We start from the raw sequence: 17,203 nt of genomic DNA on the forward strand, positions 1-17,203 counted from the left end.
ATATATAAAACTCTTATGAATATGAGGGAAAAAATTAAAAAATACTAAAATCAATTCAGACAGAATATTTAGTTATTTTTAAGATCTTTGATTCATAACTTTAATAAATATGTTATCAATGAGAAATTATTTTATCGAAGCAATAAAAATAACATCTTATTTTTCCGAGTGCACTTCAATTTCTAACAAATCAAATCACAGTAACCAACAGCTAATCTTCAGTCTGAAACATTTTAACACGGAATGAATTTATTAAAATGGTCGCCAGAACTTTTTTAGCTGTCAGTATTGCACATTTAGGGGAGGAATATCAGAGACATTTTCAAGTGTTCAAAACTTTTCAAAATACACATTTTCCAACAAATGTATAGCTACATGTATAGTCTGAAAACTCGTCGACCATCCCCCCTCCAGTTGCTTGTGATTTACATGCAAAGCTACCTCTTATGGACTCCTAAGGTGATGGAGAAGTGTATAGATATTGAATAAAGTCAAGCATAAACCGAGGCACCCCAGGAATCCAAGATGACGAGTGTCAAACCTTCTGTTTTTTTATATACAGAAGTCTGATCTTTTTTTAAAGTTCTACAGTGTAATTTCAGCGACTTTGTATATTAATGAATGAATTCAGACACAACTAGAAAATTATGAAACCAAGCGCCTATGGTTGAATAACATCAATCACTGTGGGCTTTTTAAACTTTCTAAAAGACTTTTTAAAGATACAAGAGAAAGAAGTGATAGTGAAATATTTTGTCTAACATTTGGTGAGCCACGTTAACAAAATTTAAGAGAAACTATATGTTATTGCCTTATTTACATTTTTATTGATACTTTTACTAAAACGGAGAATTGTGGCTAATAAAGCCATTTTAATTTGAAGGTTAGCAAATTAGGATTGACACTTGAAATTTCTATATACATGCATAACTGTTTTTTTGTGTGTAATTTAAAATCTTTTCGAGAACTTTTCACTCATATTGAGAACCACCACTTGTCTGTAGAGGGCTGCAAAGGACAAGGTGCGTTTGGCACAAAATTTGGCCCCGTGTCAAAATTAAATAATATTCCTTAAAACTCTTTGAGAGAGTATATATTTTCATGAAATTATCAATATATGCATGTACAAAGCTTTATTTATGTTTTAGATAAACGTAAAAGTAGCATAGTTTACTATAACGTTGTGATATTTTGTTGCTTTATGCGACGTCATTAACAAGAATGGGACGTTATGTTTTAAAATAAATCCAGCTTACATGTATATTTTACTATATTTACATTTGCTGTATTTTTCTACTAAGCCAGCTGTGAAATTGATTTGAAAGTCATTTTTGTGCATACTCAAGCGTAGAAATATACACGGTGAAACTCGCGCTAAAATGACGTCACAATGAGGCTACAGAGACGTAAATAAAAATGTAACGATATAGGACAGCAGGAAATTCAAATACTGAGTATATCATTAGTGCTTTTAAACTTGAAAAATGTAAATATAAGGAATGTTTTTAAGTTTTGTGTGAATTATTGGTGTGTAAATCACACAGACTTGTAGGCATATTTTTCATGAAGCGCTATGAAATATGCCTACATGACAAGTCTGTGTGATTTACACATCAATAACTCACACAAAACTTAAAAACATTCCTTAAATGTACTACTATGTACGTATATTAAATTTCATTTTCATATAAACGTAAATGTCCATGTATTGGTCTACATATGATAGCATACTAGTACCATGCTTACTAAATTATTTTTCATAATTAAAGACAAATCTTCAAATCAATTGGTATGGTTGGCTTTGAAAATTTTTGAATCATAAAGGAAAAAAGGGGTGTACATATACAGTACATGCTAAGCGGATTTCTGACTTTCCGAGCTCCGCATTGGCAAAAGCAAAGTATTGGCTTTATTTTTTAACTTGACGATCCGTAATTGCCAAGCTTTGTTAAAAAAGACTTAAAGGACCGTTAAACTTTTTCTTGGATTTTTATTGCAGGTATTCAAGAAAATGATTTTTTGTGTAATTCTATGTCAGTAAGGCTCGCAAGATTTTGGTCTTCCTGCCTATCTGCATTATATTTTCAAAAAAAAAAAGTTTTCGCTCCGTACTTGACATTGCTTTTCTGTGGCTTGATTACATAAGTTTACCTGTGTCTACCTATTATAGGTAGAGCCCATCCTTTAAAAAAGGAAAGCATGTGAACCTTCGTTTATTCTTTTCTTTCAACAGTTCGGAAATATTCCAACATCGAAGTTATCAGCTATTAATTTATCTTTTTTTCCCTTCAAAATTGCATCTTGTTCCGACACATGAATATATTAGGATCTACGGGTTATTGAACAGACGACATGTTTCAATGACGTTTCATAAGTATAAACTTATACATCTTCACAAGGTCAAGGTTTTGTGATATTGTTTCTCTTCACTACCTTTTTAAATAGGAACGATTTCACAAAACTTTGACATTGTGAAGATGTATAGGTTATTGCGTATATGACCTACAATCTACTTGGTCTATTAACGATGTTTAAGAGACTTTTACAATAATTCATCCCCATGGTAGACAAGGAGCAAAATATATACTACCTGGTTAATAGAGGATTTTCGTGGAAAAGAAAAAAAAACACTAGTACTTCACGGTAAAGAAGGATTTTTCGCGGAAAAGCAATGTGGACTTGCGGAAAAATTTAACAACGCAATTGAGGAATTTCCTGTAATTTTTCCCAGAAAAAGTTGTTCCATACCACCACCACATAAAAAAAATAATGAAAAAAAAAAACAACTAGATCGACCCAAAGGACAAAACCTTATTTAAAAAGAAGAAAAATAACCCAAACCTGAAAAAACCTATTTTGAAAGGGGGGATGTCACATTACCTTCCTACATGTCTTACCAACTTTACAAAGTTTACTTGACCCTTCCCCCTTCATATTTTTGGTATTTTACTATATGAATTTTATACAAGTGGTGGGTATTAATTGGGGTGGGGTCCGGATACCCCCCCCCCCCCCGCAGATCCCTTACTGCTTCCTCTAAGTAATCGATATACATGTATCTTTGTGATGACGACCTGTGCAAGTGTGTGTTATAAGGAAGCTCTAAACACGAAGGAAAAACACTTTCAGACTTTGAGAACATTTTATCATATAAAGGTGTACATTATGAGCTAATCTAGTTCATTTCCAGGATAAAGTGCCTGCCTTATTTCCCCAGGAGAATTGTTCAAAGACAATCGAGTGTTAGTGAACAGAAATCACTGTTGTTTACTTAAATTGGTCATCAATATGTAAATACTGTATTCAATTACTTTATCTTGGTTTATTATACCTCTACTGATTTTTTTCCCTATATAACGATCTGACTAATTCCCTAGAAATCGTTAAGAGTGGACTAATCCCCGTGTGTTAGTCAAGTGAGCTAATCCCTGCTTTGAAAGCTAATTCCCGGTTATCCTAATCCTCTAGATTTTACTTTTACATTGGTATGATATGTGAATGGACTAATGTCCGTGTGTTAGTTCAGTGAGCTAATCCCTGCTTTGAAATAAGGCTATCTGAATCCTCATTTTACGTTTGTATCGGTATAATAAAACAGTTAAAAGTATATCATCTCGACCAGGACTAAAAGTATATCATCTCAACCAGTCCTGGCCTTGGGGAACTGGAATCTTGTTAAATCCCTCAATGATATACTTTAACTGTATACTACAGTCTGTAATATAATGTTAAGAATACTTCAATTTAATATTGTGAACCTGAACTCTTGAAAGTAGATGGCCCTTTGTTCATAACAAACAGAGAGCAATATTAATTTTATTTTGTAATTCGGGGGAAAGGAAGCAGGCAGTACAGTTGATACTTTTTACATGTTCTATGGGGAGAGGGGAGATCTATTCAATGAGAACTTTGATTACATGAAATATTTATAGTTCCTTTATCACATACATTGTGAATAATGTTTAAATTGTGCATTTATATATGTGGAAATGCCTCTCGGGGGCCCTTGATTGGTAAATAAAATATCTTGTATCTTGTATAGTAGGCGTAGAAATTAAAGCATAAGTAATTAGTAATTACTTAGTAAATAATTATTGATAATCAATTGTATATTTTCAAGATGACAAAAAAGGGTGGGGGTTGACGTGGAAAAAGTATCATTATGTTCATCGTGGTAATGAAATTTCAAGTAAATCTTTACCATTTACCCATGTACATGTAGGGGGCAGGTTCACATTTTTTCTTTTCGACATGAAACATTTTTCGAATTGGAGTCAGCTCTGAAACTACGTGCCTGAACATTACTTATGGATAAATTGAGAGTATAAACAGGTTAAACAAAGAAAATGCACACAAGCATAAAAAAAAATAACAAACGGGGGAGGGGGGGGGGGCGCCGGTACTGGACCCGCCTTTGAATACGTACTAGATTGTTGACATTGATATCCAGGAAGTCAATATTTCAATAACCTGTGAAAAAGACATTTTCTACAAAATCCAGCACCGAAGAATCCATTTCACAATAAATCCGATGCTTATACATCGTATGTGCATTTATTAATCATTTTCTATGTTCTATGACACCCTATTTATATTTTATTTCAATTTTAACATCCAGTTGAAACAATTAACAAGAATAAAATCAGCTATATTTTCTACGATCACTGCATTACAGTTCGAGAATATTTCACTTATCCACAGAGATCTGTGGATATATACTTATCATTTCTTAGTAAAGATTAATATTAATTTTGTTTTAGTAAACAAGTCAGAATTTCAGTTTTGCGTGTGCGTGCAAATAGGCAATACTTTTTTGGATATTAATACAGAAGGAGTACAAGCAAACTACTTGATTCTTGACAATCAAAAGAAAACATTTTTTATCCTCTTCCATTCGTTACATTTACATTATGTTTTCATGCTATATACAATTTCCATAGGTCTGTCAATCTATATACAGTAATATAAAGAATATAAGAGGAGCAATTGGACCTGACCCCCTCCCATCCGATATTATCACTCATGTAGTATTTTATAACCCCCTCCCCCAGCTAATTGTGTACTTCTTTTTTAGAATTATTATTATTTTACATTACATCCAACCTTTATTTAATTTTATTAAGTACATAAAATGCTATATATTACCCCTTTTTGACCATCTCGAGAAATTATGTGACCAAAATACATTTATGTGATGTACATGGCTTTACGGGTAATTTTTATATGGAACTCTCCAAAAAAGGTAGATCTAATTGAAGTCATTGATAAAACATATATGACAATCTAGATTATGTTCGGAACTGATCTGCATTTCACATATTTTACACTGAGAGGCGCATTGTTAAATGTTAAATCTATTGTGATATTTTGCCAAGTTGTCTTCTATCTTAGAAAGTTAGCCTCTAATTTTCACTACAATAGCTCAAAATATTGATGTCCATGTACATGTAAATAGTCCATTTTCCCAAAAGGCCAAATAGATCGGTGAAACCATTGTGACGTCAATTTTCAAAAATGACGTATAAATTGTTTTGTGGACACAGGCACTGAGTTATAGACTGAATGTAAAATAACATTTATACAAGTGTAAATACTGCATTTTTTCTTAAAGACTACTTTTTCCACCAACTAATGTCCAGATTATAGTCTAACTCGGACTACTGTCGCTTACTGAGGGGCGCGCAAAAGTAAGATATGCTATATAGATATACTAATATAGGCCCAATGTATCTGAATTCAAACAACATGTAAAGATCTTCATAATATTGATGTGATGATTATACGCTTTATATTAAAGATTTTTTAGCAATGGTGGCGAGGTGTATTCTCAATATTATTTATATCTAGCAAAACACCATCTAACGTATGTGTATTGCATGCTGTAAAATGAATACATATTTTGAAAATAAACATGGTCCGCACAATATCACCATCGTAATTTTTTGCATATAAATTGCTATCATATCAATGTTTCATTTGTAAAAATTTCAAAGTGGTGATATAATGCGGACCTATCGAAAAATGCTTTTAAGTCCCTGATTTTTAACGATTTTTCCGGAAATACGCATTCCGTGCATGATTTGACAACGAGTAAACAGTATACAGGGGACACATACTCAAAGTTTGGGTTTATTTTTTTAACAAGCATATATCCAACCTTTATTTTCAATGTAAAGTTTTGATTCAGCATAAACTTTAATTTTTAGAAATTCTCAGGGCCAAATATTATATCAAATGAACCTTGTCCTTTAGATCTATCTCGGCTATTACGGCCTTTGAACAGTGAGGGATCTTTTTTGTATCAGCACCTATTGCAACAAGGAACCTCGGTTTATATGGTCTCATCCAAAGGACCGGTCTCCACGTCCCACAGTGGGATTCGAACCCGCAACGTAAGGATAAATCTGCATAATTGCAGAGATGTCAAAAAAAAAAGATCTCTAGAAGCGATTGCTGCTCATAACTGCAAACTAGCGGCCCTTAAAGATAGGCCGAGGCGAGACGAAGAGTAATTTCGGATTGTGCACAATGCCCCAAAGGAACTTTTTTGGGAGATAATAAAATGTTAAAAAACAACGTATATACGACGTCATATGATTTCACAGTCTCCAACCTTCAAATGTATCCTCGTGCGGTTTGAAGATGCGGATACATGTTTTATTTTAAAGTGAATATGTATCAAACAGCTGTGCTCGCCCAAGTGACAGCACTGTCAAAATATTACTTATTCCAATACAACAGGTAATGTAAATTCAAAATAATTCTAATGAATTTCAAATTGCAAACATTGCTTAGTGCTTCCCAGTACTTTCAGTACTTTGATTTTTAAAATGTAATTTGTTCAATTCATTAAGACTTAGTTCATAATGTTTTTAGAAACTACAATGAATGAAAATCACTCTGCAGTAAGTCTGAATTCTTTGTAAGGTTTGCTTTGTAACCATGTTTTACTGTAGCGGCAAAGATTTGCCTTTGGGCATTGGAGGGATAAGACAGACAGGCAGGGTGATTCAAGTATCCCTACCCAAACTTTGTTTGATGGGAGTAAAATATAATAAAGAACTAAAGATAAACATACGGTTTCTAAAAACAGCTTCATGTATTGATGTGTCTTGCCATGTTGGATGTGTGAAAATATCCTCTCCAAGTTTTTCTATCAATTGTTCGGTTTGTTGTGATGGTAACCAACAAAAGACTTCACCTTCTTTCTTTGGATAGGCCCATGTTCTGCAGTACTCAGCTGTGTTATCTTTTCTTGCCCAGGTCAGAAAAAAATCCATAAATTTGGGATCTTTTGCAAATCTAAGAAAACTGGTGTGTTTGAAGAATTCACAACTAAATATGACCCCGGGACCATCTTGTTTAAGTACTGGTTTGTACTTTTTGATTTTGCTAAGATCAGATTGTTTCTTTATCTTCTTGAATTTGAAATCTTCAGCCACAGCATTATACTTCTCTATCCACTCTTTTTCTTCAAGACTTATTTTGTAGTTCTGGCAAAGAAGAAGGCACATCAACACTGCATCTCCATCTACAAACAGAGTTATACATGTCAAAGTTAACCTTTTCACTGATTTCAGTGACAAGTAATCAAAAGCAATACATGCTTATTATTAGCCCCAACAAATTTTAAGTTAAACAAATTCATAAAGATTATATATATATTATCATGAATTTTTTCAGTATCATTAAGTTAAATGACGTTGAGCAGCATAGGTCAAATTGATGAAAATTTTTCATTTATCAAATTTAAAGTAAAATTCAAGGCCACATTTTGAAATATCTATTTATATATATATATATATATATACATTCAATTTGTGACTTTACCAAATATAAATAATTATTAGAATGGGTTATGATCCTCAACAAAGTTCTGTGCGTTTTTTAACTAATGTTTAAGGAATCACTGTCTAGTTTGTTGGGTATGCCATGGCATTAACGATAGTTGGAAACGTTGGATAACTAAATTAAATTATCAAACATTTTCAACTATCGTTGATGTCCCTGGCATACCCAACAAAGTAGACAGCGATACCTTATATTTTCATTTACCGGGTATATGTGAAATAAAATTGTAAATAAAAATTAAACAAGAGACCCATGGGCCACAACGCTCACCTGAATCAATATGGCCCTGCTGTTCTAAATCAGCAAATTAGTTCTATTATATATTCTATCCCTACTATGACCCCACCCTTAGGCTACCCCAATGTCATGATTTTTATAGAGTCATGATTTGAACAAACTTGAATCTACATAACCTCAAGATACTTTCAAATCAATGTGACTAAATATGGCTAAGCTGTTCTTGAGAAAAAGATTTTAGAGAATTTTTTCCTATTCATCCATATGTTAAACTCTGATAGTGCATTGTTGTCCCTGACGATGCTTCCATATCAATATGACTAATCATGGCTTTGCTGTTCTTGAGAAGAAGATTTTTGAAGATTTTTCCCTATATATTCCTATGTTAAACTTTGATCCCCTATTGTGGCCCAACCCTACCCCCCGAGGGTCTTGATTTTAGCAAACTTGAATCTACACTACAAGAGGATGCTTCCACATTAGTTTCATTTATCCTGGCCCAATGGTTCTTGAGAAGCAGATTTTTAAAAGATACCACTAAATTTTCACAAATTCTTAATTATCTCCCCTTTAAAGAGGGTGTGGCGCTTCATTTGAACAAACTTGAATCCCTTTCACCCAAGTATATTCTGTACAAAGTTTGGTTGAAATCAGTCCAGTGGTTCTTGAGAAGATGAAAATGTGAAAAGTTTACGACAATGATGACGACAGACAATGGATAAATTTTGATCAGAAAAGCTCACTTGAGCCTTCGGCTCAGGTGAGTTAAAAATGCTGTATAAAAGATTTAAAATATGCGAGCTCTCCAACGTTAATTTCAATAGTCCCCGCCCACTGACGTCAGACAATGGGACAGCCGCACAAGATTGACATGCATATAAGGCTTCTAACCTTTCACCTGGCGAAATTAACATTCCAGTTGAATTACTGTTAAAGTATTTTTTTCACGGGGTCATAATTCTGCGGAATCACAATATCAGTTTAATCTGCGTATAAAAAATTACGCGGATTCTTGACATCTCAAAAAAATTATAGTGCCCTACATTGAACATATGAGAGAAAAATTATCATTGTTTTGCTCAAATGCATCTATTCTGTGCTAATTAGTGTTTTCAAAGATCAACTTTGCGAGTACAATGATCAAATGACTTATATAACAGCATACGTACAGTGTATGCGGTATGTATACGTTCCCGCCAGCTGTATTTCGGATCCCGCTAGAAACGATGATTTTTTTTTAAATGTATAAAGAATAATTTTTTTTCTGAGTGTTACACAGATCTAAATCAAATGATCTTAAAAAAGGGAAAAAAAGCAGTTCATAAACACGTTCTACAATTATCAACACTGAAGCTATTCATGTTGTTGTTGGGTGGCTGATCGATGCACACCAGTCCGTTCAAACAGAAACCCTAAGGCTTGGGGAAATCAGGGATTCTTTCACAAATAAAAAAAGACACATTTTTTTTAGATCGCCTGATCCTGTGCTGTCACGCGTAAATGTGATTTTTCAGAAGTAACCAACTTTGATGAATGGATTTATTTTAATATGCGTGTCGTAATTTTTAAACCGAATATTAAATATTCTAAACTTCATTAGTAGCCAATTTCTGGGTTCATATCTATTTAAATCAGGTGTTGATCAATTCAATCAATTACAAGTCAAAACACAAAGGGATCTGAAAACTGTAGTAAAAACACAGGTTTTGGCGTCTATATAATTGGATCATTTACACAGATCCGCTTGAAGACAATTGTCGTGTAACACGTGCCGTTTTCTCAAATTGAGGGAGAGGGGAGTTCAAGTTTAATGCAGGCATATTTAGTCCACAAAAAATATTTATTTTAGAGAATGAAGTTTTTCATTCTGTCAATTCATAGAACGCCTTTACATGTTTTACGTTGTTTGCACCTATATCGAGGATAGATATACATAGAAGATATATACAAGTATACATGTATACCTACGTGTTTAATGATGTACTACCTTTAATAAATGAAGTTTTTATTCTGTCAATTCATGGAACACCTTTACATGTTTGACGTTGTTTGCACCTATATCGAGGATAGATATACATAGAAGATATATACAAGTATACATGTATACCTACGTGTTTAATAACGTACTACCTTTATAGCCTCATTTATTTAACGCATTTTCGTTTCTAATTTCACTTTAAGTACGCTGTGACAAATATCCGCGGAAATTTTTTAACCGCTTTCATAGCGTAAATTAATCATATGCAGAAAAAAGTCCGTCTACAGTATTATAACAGTCCAGTGATTTGACAGATTAGTTTTGTACAGAGTTATTGAACCTGATTATAGTTGACATTTGTAGGAAAGTTGAGATGAACTTGTATATGTGTATATCTACTTGACATTGCAGGAATATGTGTAATTTATGCCTTGCATGCAGTTGAATAGGTGATTATTGACAAGTTCAAGTGATTTGTATGTGTTAAAACAGTTTGTGCATATGTTTTGAGTTACGTAGAAATCAGCTGGTCATAGCTGTAGCAAATTGTGGTATTTTTAGCTTACTTCATATGTCAGGGACATTTAATTGGTATTCTGTAGTTGATGAACTATAGCTTTATAGATGAAGTCATATTTTCTTGTAGTTTAACTTGTTTTCAATTGATTTTCGGTGGTTATTGTCTTGTTGTAAACTGACAGGAATTGTTTACAAACTTTGTCGTCGTAATTGCGGGAGGTCGAGCCCGATCGTAAATGTTACGATACTTTGGGTTTTTTTGGAGTTAATCGTGTTATTTGTTGTATTAAATGGATAATGGTTTACTTATTTCGATTTAGGAATGTATTTGGTGATTACTTTAATTCAGAATAGTTGTCTTGTAGGTAGATATTAGATTTTTCTATAGACTTTGCCGCTTACGGGAGATGTCACGAGAGATTCTCCAACATTTTCCTACGTTTCCAACATTTTCCAACTTTTACGTCATGTCTTCGCATAAAAAGGAGGGATTCAAGGAATTTTTGCTCTTCTTTTTATATTTGTTTAGAGAAGCTGTGTTTTTTAGGGGTAGTGAGTTAGAAGTTAGCAATGGGTTGGGTGTTTTGAATTTAGACTAAAGAATGACTTTTTAATTTTATTTCAAGAAGAGCCAGGGATATTTCCAGCATATTTTAGGAACTTTTGGAATAGGCCTATTTGTGGAATTTTATAGGAAGTATTGGTCAATTTTAGTGACTTTTTAGTGAGGAAGTAGACTTTGTTGAAATTTGCTGTTTGTATGAATTTTTAGTAAACAGGTGATAAACTTGAGAATTTATTGAAATTATTTGAAGTTATTTTCATAGGATTTAGGTAACTTATACATTTAGCTGAGGAAGCTAGTGTATTTCTAAATTTTGCTGCTGTTTTATAACAGAATTCAGACTTAGGAATTTTCTGGAATTTTACTAGTGTTGGAAATTGATTAGGAAATAAAGTTCAAGGGATTTTAAAGTTTTAGTTTTTACTTTCATCCAGGAGGTCTGGGAGAAAGTTTGAGAGTTAGGAATTTAGACTTTGGAGTTTTACTTTTCCAACATAAGCATTGTGGGAGAAGTTGGTTAAAGACGGATAATTGTAGGTGACTACACTAGAGACAGAGTTTAGATTTGTTGCTTGTGTATTTGAGAGATAATCAGTACAATAAATTGTAAAATTGTATTTTGTCTGATTTCAAATACAGAGATTTACAAGGTTTTCTAAAGTTGAAGGTTTCCAACCAAGTTGGGAATGCGGGATAGTAAAGATTAAGAACTGAGTCAGAAGATACTGAGTATTAAGAGAATTTTGGTGACTTCCTTAAAATCCAGATTATAAAAGGTTTTAAAAATAGAGAAGAAAAGCTGAGAGATTTCGTTTATTAATAAATTCAGTGTAACTTAGAGAGTGTGGGTTAATAATAGGAGGTACAAGTTGTAGACAGTGGTGAGCGATAGAGTTGAGTAATTAAAAGGTCATTGGTTAAAGGGAGATAACTTAGAGGAATTGAAAACAGTTTCAATTAAAATGAGATAACTTAGTGCTGTGAAATAGAAATTAAGGGTGTTAAATTTTAAACCACTGTGCCACATTAGCCCTCCTAGCTCCGTTGAGCCATGTAACGCAAGACTTGCCACGAAAGATAAGACAATTCCCCTAGTGAGTCTCGGAGAGAAAATATATAGAGAGAGAGACCCGTTACAGTATCAAGAAATCAACTCACCTAACTTTCAAAGAGTATCACAGAGAAAATAATTAGAAATGGAAATATTACGATGTTAATAGTTTTTTAACCCTAAAAATACCTGGCCTGTTATTATTGATAAAGATTTAGGGCAATATTGACCTTATGAAATGAAATGTACGGAGACAATGGACAGTATTCAAGCTCAAAAGTTCATTAAACAAGCACTGGATAGGTTAAAGATTAATAAAGGACAAAGGTTAAAGGTCATGAGGTCTTTAAGTCTTTAAGAAAGCCTTAAGGTGTATTAAAATTTGGTAAGCTTCAGAACCAAATCTTATACATCTTTAAGACAAGAGGCCCAAGGGCCTTAATGGTAACCTGAGTACAACAATTTAGATGATCCATAAACTGATAAATGAAGCTTATGTTGCCCCAAAACAAGAAAAACAGTACAATTAGGATCAACAAAATAATTGGTCTAGTTTCTATCTGTCCCCCATTTATCATTATTACCACGCAGACTATCACCAAAATATTTATTTTTTAACCCCATATTATTACCTTTCATATTGGCCTCTCTTCGCCTTTGAAGAACTTTAAAAAAGATAAGTTATTTTTGTCTCATTTTTAGCTCACCTGAGCTGAAAGCTCAAGTGAGCTTTTCTGATCACCCGTTGTCCATCGTCCATCTGTCTATCTGTCCGTCTGTCCATCCGTCTGTAAACTTTTCACATTTTCAACTTCTTCTCAAGAACCACTGGGCCAATTTTAACCAAACTTGGTACAAAGCATCCTTGGGTAAAAGGGAGTTTAAATTGCTAAAATGAAGGGCCAAGCCTCCTTCAAAGGGGAGATAATAAAGAAAGGAGAAAAATCGGGTGGGGTCATTAAAAAATCTTTTTCTCAAGAACCACTGGGTTAGAAGAGCTGAAACTTATGTGGAAGCATCCTGGGGTATTGTAAATTCTAAATCTTTCAAATCATGACCCTCTGGGAGTAGGGCGGGGCCACAATAGGGAATCCAAGTTTTACATTGAAATATGCAGAACAAAATCTTTAAAAATCTTCTTCTCAAGAACCACTGGGCCAGAAAGACTGAAACTTATGTGGCAGCATCCTGGGTTAGTGTAGATTCTAAATTGTTCAAATCATGACCTCTGGGGGTAGGGCGGGGCCACAATAGGGAATTCAAGTTTTTTTTATTGAAATATGTAGTAAAAATCTTTAAAAATCTTCTTCTCAAGAACCACTGGGCTAGAAAAGCTGAAACTTATGTGGAAGCATTCTGTGGTAGTGTAGATTCTAATTGTTCAAATCCTGACTCCCTGGGTAGGGGGGGGGGGGCACAATAGGGAATCCAAGTTTTGCATTGAAATATGTAGAAAAAATCTTTAAAAATCTTCTTATCAAGAACCACTGGGCCAGAAAGGCTGAAACTTTAGTGGGAGCATCCTGGGATAGTGTAGATTCTATATTGTTGGAATCATGACCCCTGGGAGTAGGGTGGGGCCACAAAAGGGAATCCAATTTTCATATTGAAATATGTAGGAAAAATCTTTAAACATTTTCTCAAGAACCACTGGGCCAGAAAAGCTGAAACTTAAGTGGAAGCATCCTGGGGTAGTGTAGATTCTAACTGTTCAAATCATGACCCCTTGGGGTAGGGCGGGCCCACAATAAGTACTACAAGGGGGGGATCAGGTGAAAAACAGCAAGGCCAAGGTTACTCAGGTGAGCGTTGGGGTCCATGGGCCTCTTGTTATTCATCTATTATTCCCAAGTCAACATGATCGATAAAACTATGAAAGTACTATTTGTATTATACAAAAAATATTCTTGCATAATTCTCTTATTCTATTAACCTTTCAAATACATTATTTACAGTGATTAACTATCGAAGGTGAATGACAAAGGGGAATAACTTTGCTCAGTAGAATACAAATTAATAGAGCCCTGGCCAGGACCAGAACACTTGACTAAATGGTCTAGATGTCCAGTAAAAATACCCTTGCTTATTAAAACTTTTACTTTGTTTGCCTCCAATATGCCCAGGAGCAGAGAAGATTTTCAAAGAAATAATGCATTTTCACTACAGATTTAACACAGCCCTAACACCAGAACCCATGACCCAGGGTCATGAAATTTACAGATTTGGAAGAGGTACCCTCATCATCATAACTATGCAGTAAGATGAAGATTTTCAAAGAATTCACACATTTTCACTATATTATCAATAGAGCCCCCCCCCCTTCCCCCCACCTCGGAGAAACACCAGAACCCCTGGGACTACAAGTTTTAAAAATTTTGTAAAGTACCCTTGCCTTGCTCATCATAACTATACACTTGTTTGTTTGCTTTATAACCAGGAGAAGAAAAAATATTTTGAAAGTAATGATGCATTTTCATTATATAATCAATAAAGCCCCCCCCCCCCTCATGACCCTGGGGCCAAGAATTTCACAATTTGGGAAGAGGCATTCTTGCTTATCATAATTAACCATGCAGTTCCTTTGTTTAAATAATACCCAGGAGCAGAGAAGAAGATTTTCAAAGAAAAAATGCATTTTCACTATATAATCATACAGCCCCGCCCTAACACCAGAACCCAGGGATTTATCAGTACCTTCTCAGGGGCCGAAATTCGGCCCCATTCCCAATTGAAAATGAGTTCAGTTTTTCCCAATTTGGCAGTATTTTTTCCCAATTGGTGAACAATGCTTTTATATTTAATTATCTTGGAAAAACACAAGGAAAATTGTCAGATTGTCTGTAATTTTCCTCTATTTCAGTCATTTAGCAAAGCTACAGTCATAATACATGTTTAAAAACACTGCAAAAACATCGCCAACTTTTAATCCGAATTTCCTCCGTTTTTCTGAAAATGGTGATATTGTGTCATTATATAGATTCCGGAAGTTACTTAAACATACTCAATTGATCTACGAGTGAATGGTAGGGACTGTAGGCATTATTTCAAATAGAAAAATATATTTTCAATGCATTAATACACATTAAAAGAGGACTTTGAGAAAATATATACTTGCAAAAGGTTTATATTTTCCAGAAACAGATTCTGTAATGACCTAAATTGGAATCTCATACACACATGTACTACCGTAAGTCTCATACACACATGTACTACTCTAAGTTGTATAAACACTTTATACTCATTGAAGTCAATTTTACTTTTATTAGTCTTTTATTTATAATTGATCTTGTATGAAGTTTGATCATATATAATTGTCTGGTTGGTTGCCCAAATTAGAGTTCATGCTGAAATATTAAATGAATTACACCTGAATACATGATTTAAGCAACATTTTTAATTTTTCCCAATTTCATCAAAAAGCCAATATTTTTTTCCCAATTCCCCAAAAATGGCATTTCCCAAAATATGCTGATAAATCCCTGGAACCCCTGACCCAGGAGCCATAAAATTCACAATTTTGGAAGAGGCACTCTTGCTCATCATAAATATGTACTAAGTTAGTTTATTTGATACCCATGAGCAGAGATGAAGATTTTTATAGATATAATGCATTTTCACTAATAGTATATAATCAATACAGCCCCGCCCTAACACCAGAACCCCTGACCCAGGGGCCATGAAATTCACAATTTTGGAAGAGGCAGCCTTATTTAACATAACTATGTACTTAGTTAGTTTATTTAATACCTAGGAGCAGAGAAGAAGATTTTCAAAGCAACAAGCATTCTGAGAGTATTGCATTAGCAATACTAGTCCCCTACCGGCAAGTGTAATCTGGTTCCCGTTAAGAATTGAAAATGCCATAATTCCGTCAAAAATTAATGAAGCGGGACGAAATGCAAACTTAATCTATAACTTATCAAGGTAAAGCCACATACAAAAAAAAAATCAATATCTACAAGCGTTTAGAAGAAAATTGCGGAAAACCCTTAAAAATTGAAAAGGCTGTAATTCTGTCAAAAATCAATGAAGCGGAACGAAATGCAAACTTGATCTGTAACTCATCAAGATACACTCACATACCAAAAATCAGCTCAATATCTGCAAGCGTTTAAGAAAAAAGTGCGGAAAACCAAGTGGGACAGACTGACAGACAGACAGAGGGACAGCTAGACAGACAGACAGACGGACAGACAGATGGACGGACAGACTCAGAGGAAACCTATAGTCTCCTCCGGTTTCACTGGTAGGGGACTAATAATGCACTTTTACTATATAATCTATATAGCCCCACCCTAGCACCAGAACCCCTGACCCTGGGGCCATAAATTTCAAAATTTTGGTAGAGAGCTCAATGCTTATTACATTCATGCCAATAGTTTGACTTCTTGATGTTCATGAGTAAAGAAGAAGATTTTTAAAGATTGCATTAATTTTGATGGTTTTAGCCCCACCCCTCAGGCCCCAGGGGGGCAAGGACCATGAATTTCATAATTTCTGTTCCCCTTCACCCATAAATGCTATATATACCAAAATTGGTTGAAATTGGTTCAGTGGTTCCAGAGAAGAAGCTGAAAATGTTCAAAAGTTTACGAATGATGACAGAAAAAACAGATAGCAATAGGTCACCTGAGTGACTCAGGTGATCTAACAATGGATAAAACAATTTTTGTTTGTCAAAGATTTTCTTCAAAGTCACATTCTGTGTTGTTACAAACCTTTTCTCTTGTGAATTTCACGAAACAATTTCTCAACATCTTTAACATCATGTTTTATATGATCACTAGAGGTCCTGAAGCACATCTCACACAAGGCAGTCTCACACGGGATACAGAACTGGGACAATGTACCTCTGGGATGCTTCACACACTTCATCTTCTCCAGAGAGAGCGCTGAAATTATATAAGAACCATTAAATGTACACACAGAGTGAGATTAGTTCAGCAGTTAATCATTCTTAAACTTCAAATTGCAGGTTCTCCATCATGAGATCTGCTAAAAT

At 34.2% G+C, this 17,203-nt stretch overlaps 1 protein-coding gene across 1 annotated transcript in view; it reads right to left on the bottom strand.

The window, feature by feature from the left end:
* The window catches only part of LOC133180701 (uncharacterized), a 44,272-nt gene that overhangs the window by 18,910 nt on the left and 8,159 nt on the right, over positions 1-17,203 (bottom strand). Inside the window, exons 2-3 of the mRNA XM_061315167.1 lie at positions 16,920-17,093; positions 7,079-7,531 (exon numbers count right to left, since the gene is read on the bottom strand). Of these exons, the coding sequence (XP_061171151.1) occupies positions 7,079-7,531; positions 16,920-17,093 (627 nt within the window). The remainder of the gene's footprint in view (positions 1-7,078; positions 7,532-16,919; positions 17,094-17,203) is intronic.

The sequence above is a fragment of the Saccostrea echinata genome, unplaced genomic scaffold (genome assembly GCF_033153115.1).
Source record: "Saccostrea echinata isolate AGI-Se365-2 ecotype Australia unplaced genomic scaffold, CSIRO_AGI_Sech_v1 ptg000007l, whole genome shotgun sequence".
NCBI classification, from domain to species: domain Eukaryota; kingdom Metazoa; phylum Mollusca; class Bivalvia; order Ostreida; family Ostreidae; genus Saccostrea; species Saccostrea echinata.